Consider the following 15,284-nt stretch of genomic DNA (forward strand, 5'->3'; position numbering starts at 1 on the left):
AGTTTTGTGCAAGAGAATGAAGATTATAATTTGCATTTTATGTCTATTCATTATTTCCTAGGGATATCAGTCACTTGTTTTTTAAGAAAAATGTTTTGGGTTTCTTTGCCACATTTGTTCTGCCACCTTAGTACCATTTGCTTTGCTATATGGTGGGCTACGAGATCCAGAGAAATGAAAATATTTTCCAGGTCTACATTACCTTTAGATTCCAGTGAATCAGAAGCATTAAATACAAGCTTAACTCCAACTTACTTTCACCTTCTGATTTTAACAGTCTTAGACTGCCACACAGTTTGGAACATGAGAATTAGTGAAATCCAGTTTCCTAAAGTCTTGCACCTTGGGAGTCCCATAAAGTACAAGTCTCACTGACCATTTTTATGTGGTTGGAGCATTTATAACATATGTGCCTGGTATAGATCTCCAATATCGAGTAAGGTGAGCTGATGCTGCAGGTTTTTCTGTCTGGCACACTTTCAAATTTCTTTTTCCTACCTGAATATTTTCCTAAACTTGAAGGAAATTAACCATCTTTACAACCTCTTGGCCTCTATCATACTTGGCTGAAAACAGAAAACATTCACAAATTTTAGGGGATGAAAGAGAACAGCCCAAAACATGGCCAAATGAGCCCATTTGCCCAGGAGAACTGGCTAAAAATATACTTTGCTAGTGAGGTCACTCACATAAAAAATGTATGCTGATAGCAACACACGGGGAATAAGTAGCCATGATGCTACCTAGGTGGCAAGTCTGGGGGAGAGCTATATCAGTCAAATCGGAAAAAAAGTTAAATGCTTTTAATGAATAATGTTACAGCTCTGCCGAGCTGTCGGCAGTACCAGAGCTCACACATATTGATAAAAACAGACCAAGTGGAAAAATAGCACAACTATTATTCTTAGTTTCTAGCTGCAAGCTCAGGACTCTGTTAGAGCTCTCTGCAAAGGTTTCGCCCCTCCCTCTGCCCCAGGCTCACCAGTGTATAGACCTGGGAGTTTAACTCTTGCGGATGTCCTTGTACCGCTATGTAAAATACCAGCTGTTGAGGTTTCTGAGCTGCAGAGGAGCCTGTGGAGGGAGAGCTTTAAAGCCGTACAAAGGAACAGAAAGGGGGAAGAAGACTCCCACTGGCCTTTGTCCAGGTGAGGGTGTCAGAGGAGAAGTGAAAGGGATGAGTCAGTCAAAAAATTACTGTAGAGGCTTCCCTGAATCTTGTTTTGATACCTTGACCAAAGGGAGGCAAAGAAACAGGGGTGAGTCCAAGGACTGCAAATTTTCCTTCTCCCACAGGAGGTCTGAGGTTAGAAGATCTCATCTGTCATCAGGCTGAGACAGGAGAGGCTAGTTTCATTTCTAAATCACATTGTACTTTGAAATCAAGGTCCGTATGTTCAGTTTCAGAAAACAATTTATTCTGTATCAGCAACTCTAAATCAAACACATGTTCTTGGCTCTGTGAAGAAACATCATACCTAAATTATTTCCACTGAAATGAAACAGGAAATTTTGAAGTATGCTTCCAGAATAACTTTAGTCTACATGAGAGAATTTTATCCATGATGACGTATATCTACATTTAATGTGTGTATATATGTATGTATCTATTTCTATGTATATGGAAATATATATACTCATGTGTATGTATATCTATATATATATATATACCTGCAATCAGGAGCTAAATACAGTCTTTGGAGTTAAGTGGGCTGGGTCCATGAAGTGTAGGGTGGACAGAGATGATTCAAAATCAAGCACTGAGATACTTTTATTTATTCAGTGACTTTGTCCTAATACGGACTGTGACTTGGACAGGATGTGATGATCACAGTCCACCAGACAACTTTGTTCCCTCCCACATAGAAGAGACTTTGCATTTTCCAAAATGAATGGATTAATTATTAATGAATCAGATGAGGTAGCAGTTTTCATAGGGTTGACTGTAGCTCATGCATGAGCTACCTCAGTCATGCTGAGCTGTCAGATCTATGCATATAAATGCAGCAGATCATAAGATTCATTCCACTATAGATTCCTCTGCATAAAATTCTTAAATAAGAATTTGTGTCTCTGAGACACACAAAGATACAAAAAACTAAAAGTAGTTGCTACAAAAGGAACTAATATGTAACACTGTACATTAATGCAGCCTAGTGCTTTCTCGAGATCTTTTTCTTGTGTCAGCAAATTAAATACTCCTTTTTTTCCAAGATCGTGATAGCTGAAATTATAAGTTTTATAGGGTCAAAATTTTGAAGTATTGCCAACAACGTGTTAGCTTTTCTTTTGATTGAGACTGACTAATGTGAGAGAAAGGATTATTTTCCTACGTCAGCACTATAACTATCAGAGTGTTTCCTAAAGTCCATTAAAAAAAAAAAAGATGAATGGGCAATATTAGATTTTCCATTTGAATGTTTTCAAAGCATTAATGAAACTTCACTATGTTTATTTGAAAATGGATTTATTTAAAAAAATAGTTTCATGATTTGCACCTGAAAATGCCAATTGCTCAGTTTCTATATCATAGAAAACAATAACATATGTCGGAGAGAAATTGTCATTCAAACTTGAAAGCTGTATAAAAGAAAGTTTTCAATTACATTCCTACACCTACTGTTTCACAATTGTTAAAAAATATGTATTTTTCTTAACTTTGAATATGCCCAAAAATCCAAGTACATTCATCATCAAACAGGATGACTTTCTACATCATGATCTTGAAAGGATCTTGAATGTTTTCCAGCTATTAAACATCACTTAGTACATTAGATAAGACTGGCAATAAGCACTTTTTAGTTCTTAAGTAATGACAAGTGAATGAATAATGGAAAAATCTCTTTCACTAGCTGGAGGTCATTTGCAGGATGTTTTGAAAAAAAAAAAAGTATGATATGGTTTTAAAATTAGAATTATGCCCTGATTGCATTTGTAGTATGGGAAGATAGAAGAGAGAATCAGTGACAAATTATTGGGTCATAACTGTGACTCATTTAAAAATCTCATTATAAGAAAAAAGAAAAAATGGAAAGTGATTTTACTCAGTGATATACACTCTAGGTTATATACTCTTCTTTAGATCTTGATTTTTCCACATACAGCATTACCTTAACCTGATACAGACATTTTCTCTGAAAAAGCATTGACACTTCAAAAAATCATATGAATTATTGAGTGGTTAAAACCTAACAAATGACTGATTATAGATTATTTTATGTGGAAAATTTAGTACTGACAGATTAATCCAGCAAACTGTGTATACATGGACTATGAATGCAATATTGGAGAGAGGTCTTAAATTTTATCTTGAGGATCTTAATTTTTTCATTTTCTTAAAACTGGCAGAAATTACTGTGTTCACTTCTAGATCAAATGCAGCATGGGAAAGAATATTTTCCTTGAGCAAACAAACTTGGGCAGAACAAAAAAGACTGATAATATCAATCTTGTTAAGTCTGAGCTTCAGATTAATTGCAATTGCCCACATAAAGAGCTTTAAGAAGTAATTTCAACTCCATGATGCACTGAAATCAATTAAATCTAATAATCAGGACCATTTCAATAATAAATCGGAGGTTATGATAATTCATTATATAATTGAAGGCAGTAGAAATGCAGAAGTCCTCTGAAGTAAAATGCTTCGGTTTTGCATCAGCCATCCATCCAAGAGGGGTGGACGTCCTGCATGATAACCTTTCCCCATCACCCCAAGCCCCGCATCCCTCAACCTCTCCAGTTACACTGGCCGGGGGGGGGCGAGCAGAAGCCTGCATTTTCAGGTGCTGCCAGCACCATCCATGACTGCAAACAGACTGTATTCAAGCTAAACAACTCTTTTGCAGTCCCTCACTCCCTGCTGAACTCTCTTTATTTCTCTAAGAGGTCAGGGATCTTTGTCACAATGTTCAGGAGAAAAATTCAAAACCGATAGCCTTCTACAACCAACAAGAGCATTTGGGCTCTGAAAGGGGAAATTCTGGGAGTATTCCAGCACTGAATGATTTGCTGGAGGGCTCATATACTGCAGCATTGCCTTCAGAAGAGAGCAGGCTTGGTGGGTTGACCTCAGCCAGTGGAGGAATTGATCCCAGCCCTAGAGATAAGAGCTTTGCTAACATTTAACTCCTCCTGCACAGCCCAAAATTGTTATTTTATCAGTGAGCAAAGAACTGTCATGGGAAAAAGGCACATTTCCAGCACACAGATTGTGCACAAATTTTCAACAAATCTAGTTCAAGGTCATTTTACTCATTATGGACTCTTGGACTCTGATGCAGTATACCTGCCTTTAGGGGCATTACTTGCCTACCAAATGTCCCTGCATGAACTACGGTGCATAAGCCTGTTTTATTCACTGGGGAATGCAATTTGTGTTTTCTAATATTTTGATACAAGGACATTGCACTCTTTAATTATTTCAATAATAATATTATCATCTTCCAAACTTACCATACCTTGCACTGGTCCTTTGTCCATGATTTCTTTCATTATATCGGTTTCCTGAGGGGAGATGAGAGCAGCAGCAAAGAGGGCAAGGGAAGATAATACATTCTATTAAATAAAATTAAAACTCATACTAATTTATTTTTGTGTACATACATATATATGGTATAAATGTTCCATTGTACTTGTATTTTGCTAGAGAATATTTGGTTTACCAAATGAACAAAACCTTCAGAAACATGTTTAAGAAGCACTAATGCACAGTTATGACTGCATACTTTCTTTTCTGTCTCTTATGTCTATAGGACCACAAAGAAACAACTTTAAAGAGATGATGTAAAACTGAGAAACTATAAAGAATTTAAACTCTTCTGAAAATACAAGGGCAATATAAAGGAAAATTCACAGCTCTAGTCTTCAAGTGAAGTGAACTTATTTCCATATGCCAGATAATTTTCAGTCCCCAAAGGAGAAACATGGGTGAGACAATGGGTGAACAACATGAACTTACTTTTGAGGAGACCCTGTAGTGAGAGGCACACCGGTATAACCGATTGGATTCTTCTAAAGCATTGGGACACGGCCCATTTGTATAGTTTTTCCCATATTCACTTGACACATAACAGTGATTTTCATCTGATGGCTCCAGGTGATTGTTCCAAAATGATGGATAACAAGCATAGGATACAACCCTGTTCAGATATTTAGGAAAAAAAAAAAAATTTCATAAGAAGCTTGCTTAAACATGTTTTGCAGTTTTATTTCAAGATTTTACCTATTTTACAACTGTCATACTTCAAGTAACTTTACAGAATTTACTCATTCTTCAAAAGTGTGAATGTCTCATATCTTCAACTGGAAGGCATTTGCTTCAATTCATATGCATGATGTTTATGATTAATTTTCAGTCGCAGTAGCCCTCCTCCCACCCTTCTCCAAAGAGAGGTAGGGTAGAAAATGTGTTTCAGCACTTGTCACCTCGTACATTCATCTCATTAATGATGCATGAAAGTTCACACTGAATAAGATCAATAAATTACCAATGTTGTCAACAGGATCCACTTAGCAAAAATGGCTTGTGAAATAGGTATATCTGCAGCAGAAAATTTTTAAAGGAAATGAACCATTTTCTAGTTTTATCTATCTCCTATTTTATCAGGAATGCTAGTGAAAAGCTACAGGTCTTTTTATTTCTTTTACCTAAAAAGTCTCTGACCTTCCATTTTTCTGACAATATAAAGGGAACATTTTCTCACATTTTTGTGAACATTTGTTGAGATAAAAAAGTCTCTATTCATTTTTTAAACGTTTAGGTACAAATAATTGGTGTCTTGTTGGCGTATGAGTAAATGTAGTGCTTATTCCCAAGAGAGGTATAACCCTTGGTGATTAATATCAATAGTTTAATTAACATTAACAACAAACTTCCGGAGGGGTGTACCTCCTTAAAAGAGAACTGAACCTCTACTACTAGAAATACATCTGAAATAAGTACAAGTGAGAACATAGCCTTGGAAGATGTTAAGCACTGAGCTTTTGGTAAGTTAACGAACAATCCAACCGTAGAGCAGTACTAGGGGAGGCGTTTGGACAGGGGCTTGTGACTGGGTTCCTCCATCTTGAATCACAAGGGGAAATAAAAATAGTACGTTTTGTGGAGTGATGCTGGCAGAAGGGACTTTGCCCAGACTGAAACACTGACAAAATATATGACACAGAACAGGTGAGACTGGGTAGACGTCAGAGAGGTGGGACTTATTACAATTTACAATTTTGCTATTTTGCAGTAACGTTCAGGCTGTTTTTCCTTAATGGAAAGATAGGTTTGTGCCTGGAAGTGAATGTGGACCAAAGGACAAACAGAGACCAACTTTGTGACTTCTAAACACTTGGCATCCAGTGTGCACAAAAGGCTGGGGACTATCCCAGGGGGCTCAGGCCACAGGGCTCCTTCTGGCAGTTCCTGGTTGTTGACAACAATAAGCCTCCCAAGGAAACTAAAATGGCAGATTGTGCCATGATATCACGGGGGTATGTGTCTGGTCTTTACAGCTCCTGAAAACACTCTGGCTATTTCTTAGAAAATCATCTATGTCAAAACGTTTTCCAAATGCTGAGAGAGTTTTTGCTCACATATACAGCAGTTAAATTTTTCCTAACAGTTATTAGAAATTTACATTAAAGTTTTCAGTTTCAAGGTTTTAGAGTTTATCTACAGGAAATATGACTCATTTTTAACACTTTTAAATGAAATTCTGTATTCTACAAAGATGTTAATTTAAAAATATTAAGTCCAGTAGTCACTGGGCAGTTTCTATTCTAACAAAGATTTCAAACCCACAAAAATCCATTTATGAAAAGAAGCATAGAGGAAACGTGCAATAGCAAATATGTGAATTGTATTTATTGTTTTAAATGAAACAAAGACAAATCTTCAAATAACAAAGAAAATTTCATCTGTCCAACAAGTTTCTAGTTGCAGGCTTCAAAGACTTGAAGGCATTTAACACTGATGTTGTCAGAGGAGTGATTGTGAAGGACCTGTGATAACTCACCTGAGACTTTTAAACCCGTGGTAATTTTGGATTTGAAGATCTCCGAAGTGCTAAATCAAAAGAGCTTTGAAGCACAAGTTAAGAGCCCTCATTGCATCCAAGAATGGAGATGGCTAATGAAAATAAGAGGTGGTTTGAAGGAAAGGTAAGGAGGGGTTTTAATTCTTTACCTTGGCAACACATCAAATGAACTGCTGCTTCATACAGTAAGTTTGTTTCTTTCAAGTAGCTTATCCTGAATTGTTCATCTGTTTTGACTGTTTGACTAACTGAACATCCCTTTTACTTCAATAAAGTGAAGGAAACAAAGCATATATTTTAAATGCACTTTCTAACAATCTGAAATACTCAAATAAAGGCTCACCGTTTCTTCCACTTATTATTTTATCCTTTTTATGAGATATTGGGACCTCCTAGTTTTCTACATTATACTGCTAGATGTTTTCAAAACAATATATGATTTCTGTGATAATGCCATGGAGGCCTGTGAGAAGGTTTATTTTAAAGAGTATAATTAAATAGTTCACTGAAGCAGAATATTTTAAAATAGGCAGTCCTATAAAAAGGATATGTATTTAAGCAGCTCACCAATTATACCGAACTTTCTGAATCTGAAGAACTGAAAACCATATTTCCACGCAATACCAAGGACAATTATGTTTGCCTGTGTATACTTAGTTTTCAGGATTTTTACAAGATGAGCACATACATGCTTCAGCTACTTTGAATAAGACATGGCATTTTCCCATTAGCATTTGGTGGTGGAAAAATTGACCATAAGGAGAATGTCTTTTTGCTTACCAAATTCTTTCTGCCCAAGGAGCTGCAAAAAGCTGCAAAAAACAATAATTCTGCCTACATGAAAAGGGATTTTACATCTACGGTTGTCAGGTTGTTAGGCTGTTATTGGTTAGGTCTCCAGTCTACTCACTGGCAACCCCTTTTTATCACTTCTGAATGTCTGAAGGTATTCTGGATTCCCAGATTTCCAATGGGGAATGGTAAGTATTTAGGCCAAATTGCTGGGTAGAAGGAAACCTTTGGTTTATATATGTATACATATATAATTTTTATAAAATGTATCTATCTCTATATACACATTCTAGTCACCACTGATCACAGATTTCCAAAAGAAATAAAGGATTGCTGCTGAGTGCAATCAGGCCTGCAAGGCAGGTAAGGTGAGCAAAGACAGTCCTCAGAGCACGATCTAGCATAAGCAGGGCAGGAGTAGGTGAGTACAACCCAGTGTAAGGTATGGTATGACACCTATTGCTCACGTGTACTTATAAACACCTCAGAGGGAGAAAACAGAGGAGAAATTCATTCCTGGGGTAGGGTTTTTTTTTTTTCCCTTCTTTCAGTTGGATTGTCCCGCTGGAGTTGTCACAGGTTCTGGATGGATGGGTCTTACTTCTATGGCAATAGAGTGAAGCACCAAATGGCACACTGGCACACTAGAGCTGTGTGGTAATCCAGACATGATGACTCATTCTGAACTAACAGTCACTTTTGAATCTTACCATGGTTTCTGCAGTCATGATTAACATAATTTAACAGCTCTTTGCTGCAACATGAGCTTGTACATGCTGAAGCATCAGCACAACAGCAAACATTAAAAACATTTCAAAGAGAAGACCTTGCCAGAAGAGTCATAGAAGTAAGACAGAAATAAATGTGAATGTGTTTATGTGCATAGATACATACATGTATAAAAAAATACTACTAGGAGCAAGCAGCATCCAGGGAGAAGCAGCAAAAGTCTGCAGTGTGTTCATACATTCTTGGCAGAATTCATGTCATGTTCATGAAGTCATGTTTATATCTTCAACCTAATGAAAATTTTTGTGTTTTTATTGTATTTATATGTCTGAATTGTGAGATGAGAACAAGTTAAGTTGGCCAAAACTAATAATAATAATATCCTTATCATACCCTGAAACTGCTAAGAGCCCAAGGTACAAATCAGATCAAGTCCTGATTAGAAGCCGTATTTGCATTCAAGTGTGTAATGTTTTTGCTACCTGAAAATGAAATGTTTCTTCCTCATTCTTAAAGACTATAAGCTTTTAATTTCTCTTAGCAGATAAAATACATATTTTCAAACCACATTGGTTGCTCCCAAATTATGGCTTGTAACAGAAATGCCTAAAATTAATAGAAATTAGAAATGGAATACAGATTTATGGTTTAATTAATGGAGGAAGATAGAGAGAGACAGTGAGAGTTAAACAGCGATTCAGCTTCCCTTATAGCAGATTTCACTGCCAATTGGGTGCTCAGTGATTCTGAAAAGTCAGGTCTCAGCACTGGCTGAGCTTTATGGAAGTCTTCCATTTACTTCACTGGGGATAGTTTAGGCCAGCACTTGATTTTCCTTAAAATCTTTCAAAAACCTTAGATAAGCACACTTCAGAAATCAGAAAACCAGAAGCTTTAAAACAGCATTGAACACCTGCTGTGAAAATTTACAAGCCCACACAGAAAATCAATGTGCTTGCTCCCTATTGCAGGTATGGAGATAATGAAAAAAATGATTGCAATATACTGGCTCATAAAATAAAAGTCACCTGAAAGTGTAAGGAAGCAAGTATTATTTAACAGGGCTCATTCAAAAGACACTTCAGACTTTTATGCCATAAATTTCCATTTTTTTCACTGTCAAAGGTGAAGGGTTATGGATTATGGGATTTCAGCTACAAAAATGATTCAATTATCAGTCCAGTGAACCAAAAAGGTTAATTCTTTTTTTTTTTTTTTTATACTATTTGCTCTTGGTCACTGTCAGAGGCAAAATATTGGGCTAGATGGACCCTTGCTCAGACCTAGCATAGCCATTCTTGTGTTCTTCCAGTATCTGTCCTCACAGATATTTGGATATTTTCCTTAAGGTGTTTATTTGTGTCTGGAACTGTTGGAAGAGGATTTGAAATATCATTTGAACTTGAGGAAAGAAAATAAGGATTTAGAAATGTTGTTTATAAAAATAAGTAAGTACAGATATTTTCATGTGTGGTACTTTGATGGCAAATCAATGATCATGGATAAAAATGGGTAGCCCGCAAAGTCTGTAAGAGTGCAATGATGTTGTACATGTTGGAGTTGGCCTCATGGGGACAAGAAAGCTGGATGAATGACTAAGAAAATAGTCTTGGACTGCGGAGATTTATTGGAGATGTAGATGATTGTCTCCAAAAAATTAGTGATGGTTCTCACAACTGCCCTGCAGACCCTTTACTCAGACAATCAGCTGCAAGAGGCTGGTGAATACCATGAGGCATCTCTGGTCACTGAGCAATGATGCAAGTACTTGGGACTTTGGAGGTGAAAAGGCAGTTCACAGGTGTGCTCTGGTGAGCTGAGGTGCCCTGCCTCTATCCTTCCAGGCTTGCATCAGTCAGAAAGCCTGCTCTGCACACCACTTTCACACTGGTACTCTGTAGTCAGTCAGGGAGCAATCTCACTGCTGCGTTTACACCAGCACAAGCTCCTGATTGATAATGAAGTGCCTCATACAGCTTCAGCCTGCCTTGCTTTCCTTAGAGAAAGAAGCTAACTCTTGATACTTAAACTGCCTCTGCAGAACAGGCTGCATCACTAACCACACTTCTTCAGGTAAAAAAAATACAGCTTCCTGGTATAGGAAGAATCTTATTATTATGGGCTCATGGTGGTTACGCCTATAGAGGGATAACAGTCAGAGGGAACAGAAGATTAGGAGGTAGTCCTATTGGTGCATTCTTTAGGGCTTTTCCTCTAAAAATAGCTTGCTCCAACTGTTGTGGAGAAAATGCTCATTAAAATGGATCTCTTATCTTATCTCCACCGGCAATTCTTGTGGTCCTGTCCTTAACATGGTAAGCAAGCAAACAGTTCAGTGAGAAAGAGTGGTATTTACTCTCTTAAGAGCATGAGCTACTGATTAAAAGGAGCTTGTTCTTCTAGTTACAGAAAAGTATTACTTAAAATGTTAAGCTATCAATCACTTTCATTTCTTCATGAATGAGACTTTGCCTTTACCCCCATGAGGTGCTTAGGGGCCTTTGCTGGGTGAAATCCCTTACTGCCCATTGTAATCACTCACCTAAAGGGTATCCCACTCAAAACCTAGCTCAAAACTAGTTTGGTGTTTAAACCCTGAAACAGAAAGACAGAGGAACACTTGATGTAAACTCTCCCGGCAACAATACAAAATCTTTCTCAGATCAGAAGGAGCTTGGCGCACTTGAAGAAAGCGGAATGATCACTTTGTATACTGTGTCCATGTGAATGACAGTGCTTTGGTCTTCACCTGGATCCCCAGGCTGCCGTGTCATCTGTGATGTCTGATGCATCACGTCTGACATTCTTTTGTTCTTTCCATGTTTTTTTTTTGTTTTTTAACTAAAATTAAAAGTTGACAGACAGCACACTTGAGATCTCTCTGTCAGTATCAGGTACATCAAAGACAGAGTAAGGGATGAAACTGTATGAAAGTGGGAGAGGAAATAGATTTTGGTACGGAACAGGAAGTACAAAAAGTTTTCTGATAATGTGAGAAACAGCAGGATTTAATTATACAGTATATAAAATCTGGTTATTGCAAATTCTCCTGGAAGCTGAAGCACGTGAAGTTCAAGGAGCTGACTGGGAACAGGCAGCACAGATTTACCATGGCGAATTATGCCTCACCATGAGATGATGAGATGAGATGATCTGACCATGATGAAATGGCTGGCTCCATGGAGAATAAGAAAAACAGTGGATATCATTTATGTTGACTTTATCAACATTTTCAGTATGGTCTCCTGTGGTGGTGTTCTAGTTTATTGGACTAGATAAGTTGCTGACAAGGTCAGTAACTGAACTGGACTGGCATGCTGAAAGGTCGACAGATCCAAGTGACTGGTGTCTGTTTACTAGTGGCATTCCTCAGAACACAGCGGCAACACTGTTTTGCATTTCTATTAACAATCTGGACAGTGGACCATAAGGCACCCTCAGTAAATATGTGGAGGATGCCAAATTAGTGGGGAGTGGTTAGTATGCAGCGCTGCTATTCAGAGCAACATTAACAGGCTAGAGAAATGAGCTGACAGAAACCTCATGAAGTTCAACAAAGGCAGAAGGCAAATCCTGCCTCTGAGCCAGAACTGCCCGTGCAGCCGTACTGGCAGGGCACTGCTTGTGTAGAAAGCAGTTTCACAGAGAAGGACCTGGGGTCCTGATGAGCAGAAAGTTGAACATGGGTGAGCAGTGGGCCCTCTCAGCAAACATGGACAATCAATACTGGGTTGTGTTAGCAAGGACATAGCCGAGACATTGTGAAAAGTGCTTATTCCCCTCAAATTGTCACTTGTGAGGTTGCATCTGGAGTACTGTGTTCAATTATAGGATCCCCAGTAAAGACACTGAAAACTGAGCAAGTCCAGTGGAAGGCACTTAGGGGGCTGAAGCATATGATATGTGAGGAGGGGCTGAGGCAGCTGGATTTGTTCAGCCCAGAGAAGAGAAGGATAAAAGGGGATATAACTACTGTCTTCAACTACATAAAGAGAGGTCATAGAGGAGACAGAACAAGACTCTTCTTGGAGATGCACAGTGAAAAGCTGAAAGGTACCAGTCACAAGTTGTATCAAGGAAAATGTTGATTAGATATAAGAGAAAAATTTTTGACCACAAGAGTGACCTGCTGCAAGAAAGGTTGTGGAACCTCCATCCTTGGAGACAGATACTCAAAATATGACTGGGGCCATGGCCTGAGCAGCCTGATCTAATTTCAGAGTTAGTCATGCTTTGAGCAGAACGCTGGACTAGGTGACCTCCAAAAGTTCATTCCAACCTAAATCTTTCTGTGATTCTATAAATCATTATGTGTCATTTTAAAAAGGTTCTACCTGTTCATGTGGAGTTTGAGAGCTGTTAACTTTGCTTAGTCTGACCTGAAGGAAGAAGGATCTAGGTATAGTCCTTGCTACAGTGTTGCATTCTGGTACAAGCTTGGAATGGGATGATTACAATCTGCTTTATATAAAGACAATGTTTGATCCTTTTGAACATTTAAAATGTTGTCTCATGCAACTGGCTGCTAACTCAAGGTTGTTTAACATGAAGAGCCTGAATCCCAAGAACCATAGAAGTTTTGAGTCCACTTACGGTATTGTCTTTGACATAAAAGAATCCTTTCTTGTTTGTCTTGCTGTTAGAGAGGCTACCAGTTGTATTACAGCTAATGCAAACATCTAGATGTAATGAGGCTTAAATGGGAGGTGGGTGGTTGCAGAGTTTTCTCACTGAGAGCCCTCATTCAAAATAGTCTTTGCTTATTTCTTTGGGAATGCTTCATAGTTCATGGGCTTCATGAAACTGATTTAAAGAAGGTGTAAATGAGAGAGAGTGATAGTCTTGATGAAGTAATACACTTAATCTGACCTAGGACAGAGCTAAATGCCTCTTTTTTGGAAATGTCAGAAATCATTGTAACACAAGCAACATTGTAACTTAAGCAACTGGTTCAAGTTAAAATAATCTAAAGAGTTACATAAAATATTTACCCATGTGTTTTCAGATATCTCCAGGCACCATCAATACTTCCACCATTACATCCGTATTGATTCCTGGTATCACAAGAGATCAAATTCTGAGCGGAAAGGTTGTCTGTGATCTGACCTTCAGAATGGATTGCTATTCTATCTGCTGCAACACCTGTTTTGAAATAAATTTTCTGTTGTCAAAAACAAATAATTACTCACAAATTCACACTGGTTATTTTGAAAGAGGGACTGAAATACAACCTCAATATTTTCTGACTGTGCAGATATCTTTACAAAACAATACAAAGATAACCTGTATAGACTTTCGAGAGAGAGGGTTGTGAAACTGCAAAGCATCATGAGCAACTTTGCTGTAATATTATAAAACCATAGATCTACTGGTTATCATAAAGTCCCACATATCTAAACATCAGATGAGGCAATTACATAATTTAGTCTGATAGTCTCTATCATCTGTGTAAATGCATATTCATCTCTGGTTGACTTCAGCAGAAGATGCAAATACTTCCCCACCTCTCTGCAGGTGAATCTCCAAATCTCTTTTCTTTTTTTTCTACCTTCCTTCCTTTATTTGAGAAAAAAGAAAAGCAAAAATGAGCAGTCCTACGAAGGTGAAAATTCAAGACTGAAAGCATGTATTGGTTTTACTGGAAAGAATATTTTGAAATGGTCATATTAATGTGTAACTGTGGGATTCATTGGACCTTCTTCCTTTATCGCACAAAATTCTTCTTCTGAGATAGACACCTTAGATGTCTGAACTCAATCAGATAGTCATAATTCTAAGTACTAATACATTTATGCACTGATTTAAAAGCAGATTAGGTTAACTAAATTGTAGGTGAAATTAAGCCACTTCTCCTTTCTTTAACGAGTGATAATGAAACAATTATTAAACCCCAATCCCAGTCATTAACTGTGCTTAAATTATATATTTATTATTGTTAGCCTTTCATTTTTGAATCTGAAAGTAAAAAAAAAAATGCCTTGACATCTAAAGCCCCATCAAAATCAACACTAACATCAGTGAACTTTGGACAAGACTGCCAAAGAGTGAATCTGCTGATGGCAGCTGACAACAACTGTGTTTTGTGCTTTTGTGAGGTGTCACATGATAATGAATTTATTTTAATAGTTGTAAAAGCTTTTTACTGAAAAGTTCTAGAATTACTCATGATAAGAAAAAATTATACAGCAGTGCTTGGCTATTAATTGAGCAACAATTAATCTTACAAAGAAAGATTGAAAATTCAGATTGAAAATGTTAGATGCATCTAAACAACATGAGAAAGCATCTCATAATATTTAGCATTGAAAATAATTATGCAAATTAAAATCAAAAGATTCACTTATGAAAGGGAAAATTTAGACTGAATATCTGGAAAGTCTTTCCCTCGGTGAGCTCTGTTCATCTCTGCAGCACTCTGTCAGGAGAGCTTTTAGAAGCTCTCTTGGTTTTCTCTTTTAAAGCTACACTGGACAAGACATATTGGTAACAGAGTGTGTTCAGTCTGGCTTTGGCAGGGAGCTGGGATTAATTGACATAAATGCTCCTTTTCTTCTCTTACTGCTGTGATTTAAAGAAGCAGTTGCAGAAACCTGCACCTGTGAGGACCCACTGGACGGATCAAGTCATAAAGATTGATTGCATAATTTTTTTCTCTATCTTTATGTATCCCAATACGTACTGAGATTTATTGCAGCATAACAAAAATGAACATAACTAATCACTGTAGCTTCTTTGGAGAAA

The 15,284-nt window shown here is 37.5% G+C and overlaps 1 protein-coding gene across 1 annotated transcript in view; it reads right to left on the reverse strand.

Annotated features, from left to right (window-relative positions):
- The window catches only part of TINAG (tubulointerstitial nephritis antigen), a gene marked incomplete at both ends in the record, with an annotated part of 49,620 nt that overhangs the window by 19,770 nt on the left and 14,566 nt on the right, over positions 1–15,284 (reverse strand). The window contains 3 exons of the mRNA XM_082306738.1: positions 4,458–4,503; positions 4,958–5,138; positions 13,535–13,685. Of these exons, the coding sequence (XP_082162864.1) occupies positions 4,458–4,503; positions 4,958–5,138; positions 13,535–13,685 (378 nt within the window). The remainder of the gene's footprint in view (positions 1–4,457; positions 4,504–4,957; positions 5,139–13,534; positions 13,686–15,284) is intronic.

The sequence above is a fragment of the Platalea leucorodia genome, assembly GCF_965183815.1.
Source record: "Platalea leucorodia genome assembly, chromosome: 3".
NCBI lineage: Eukaryota > Metazoa > Chordata > Aves > Pelecaniformes > Threskiornithidae > Platalea > Platalea leucorodia.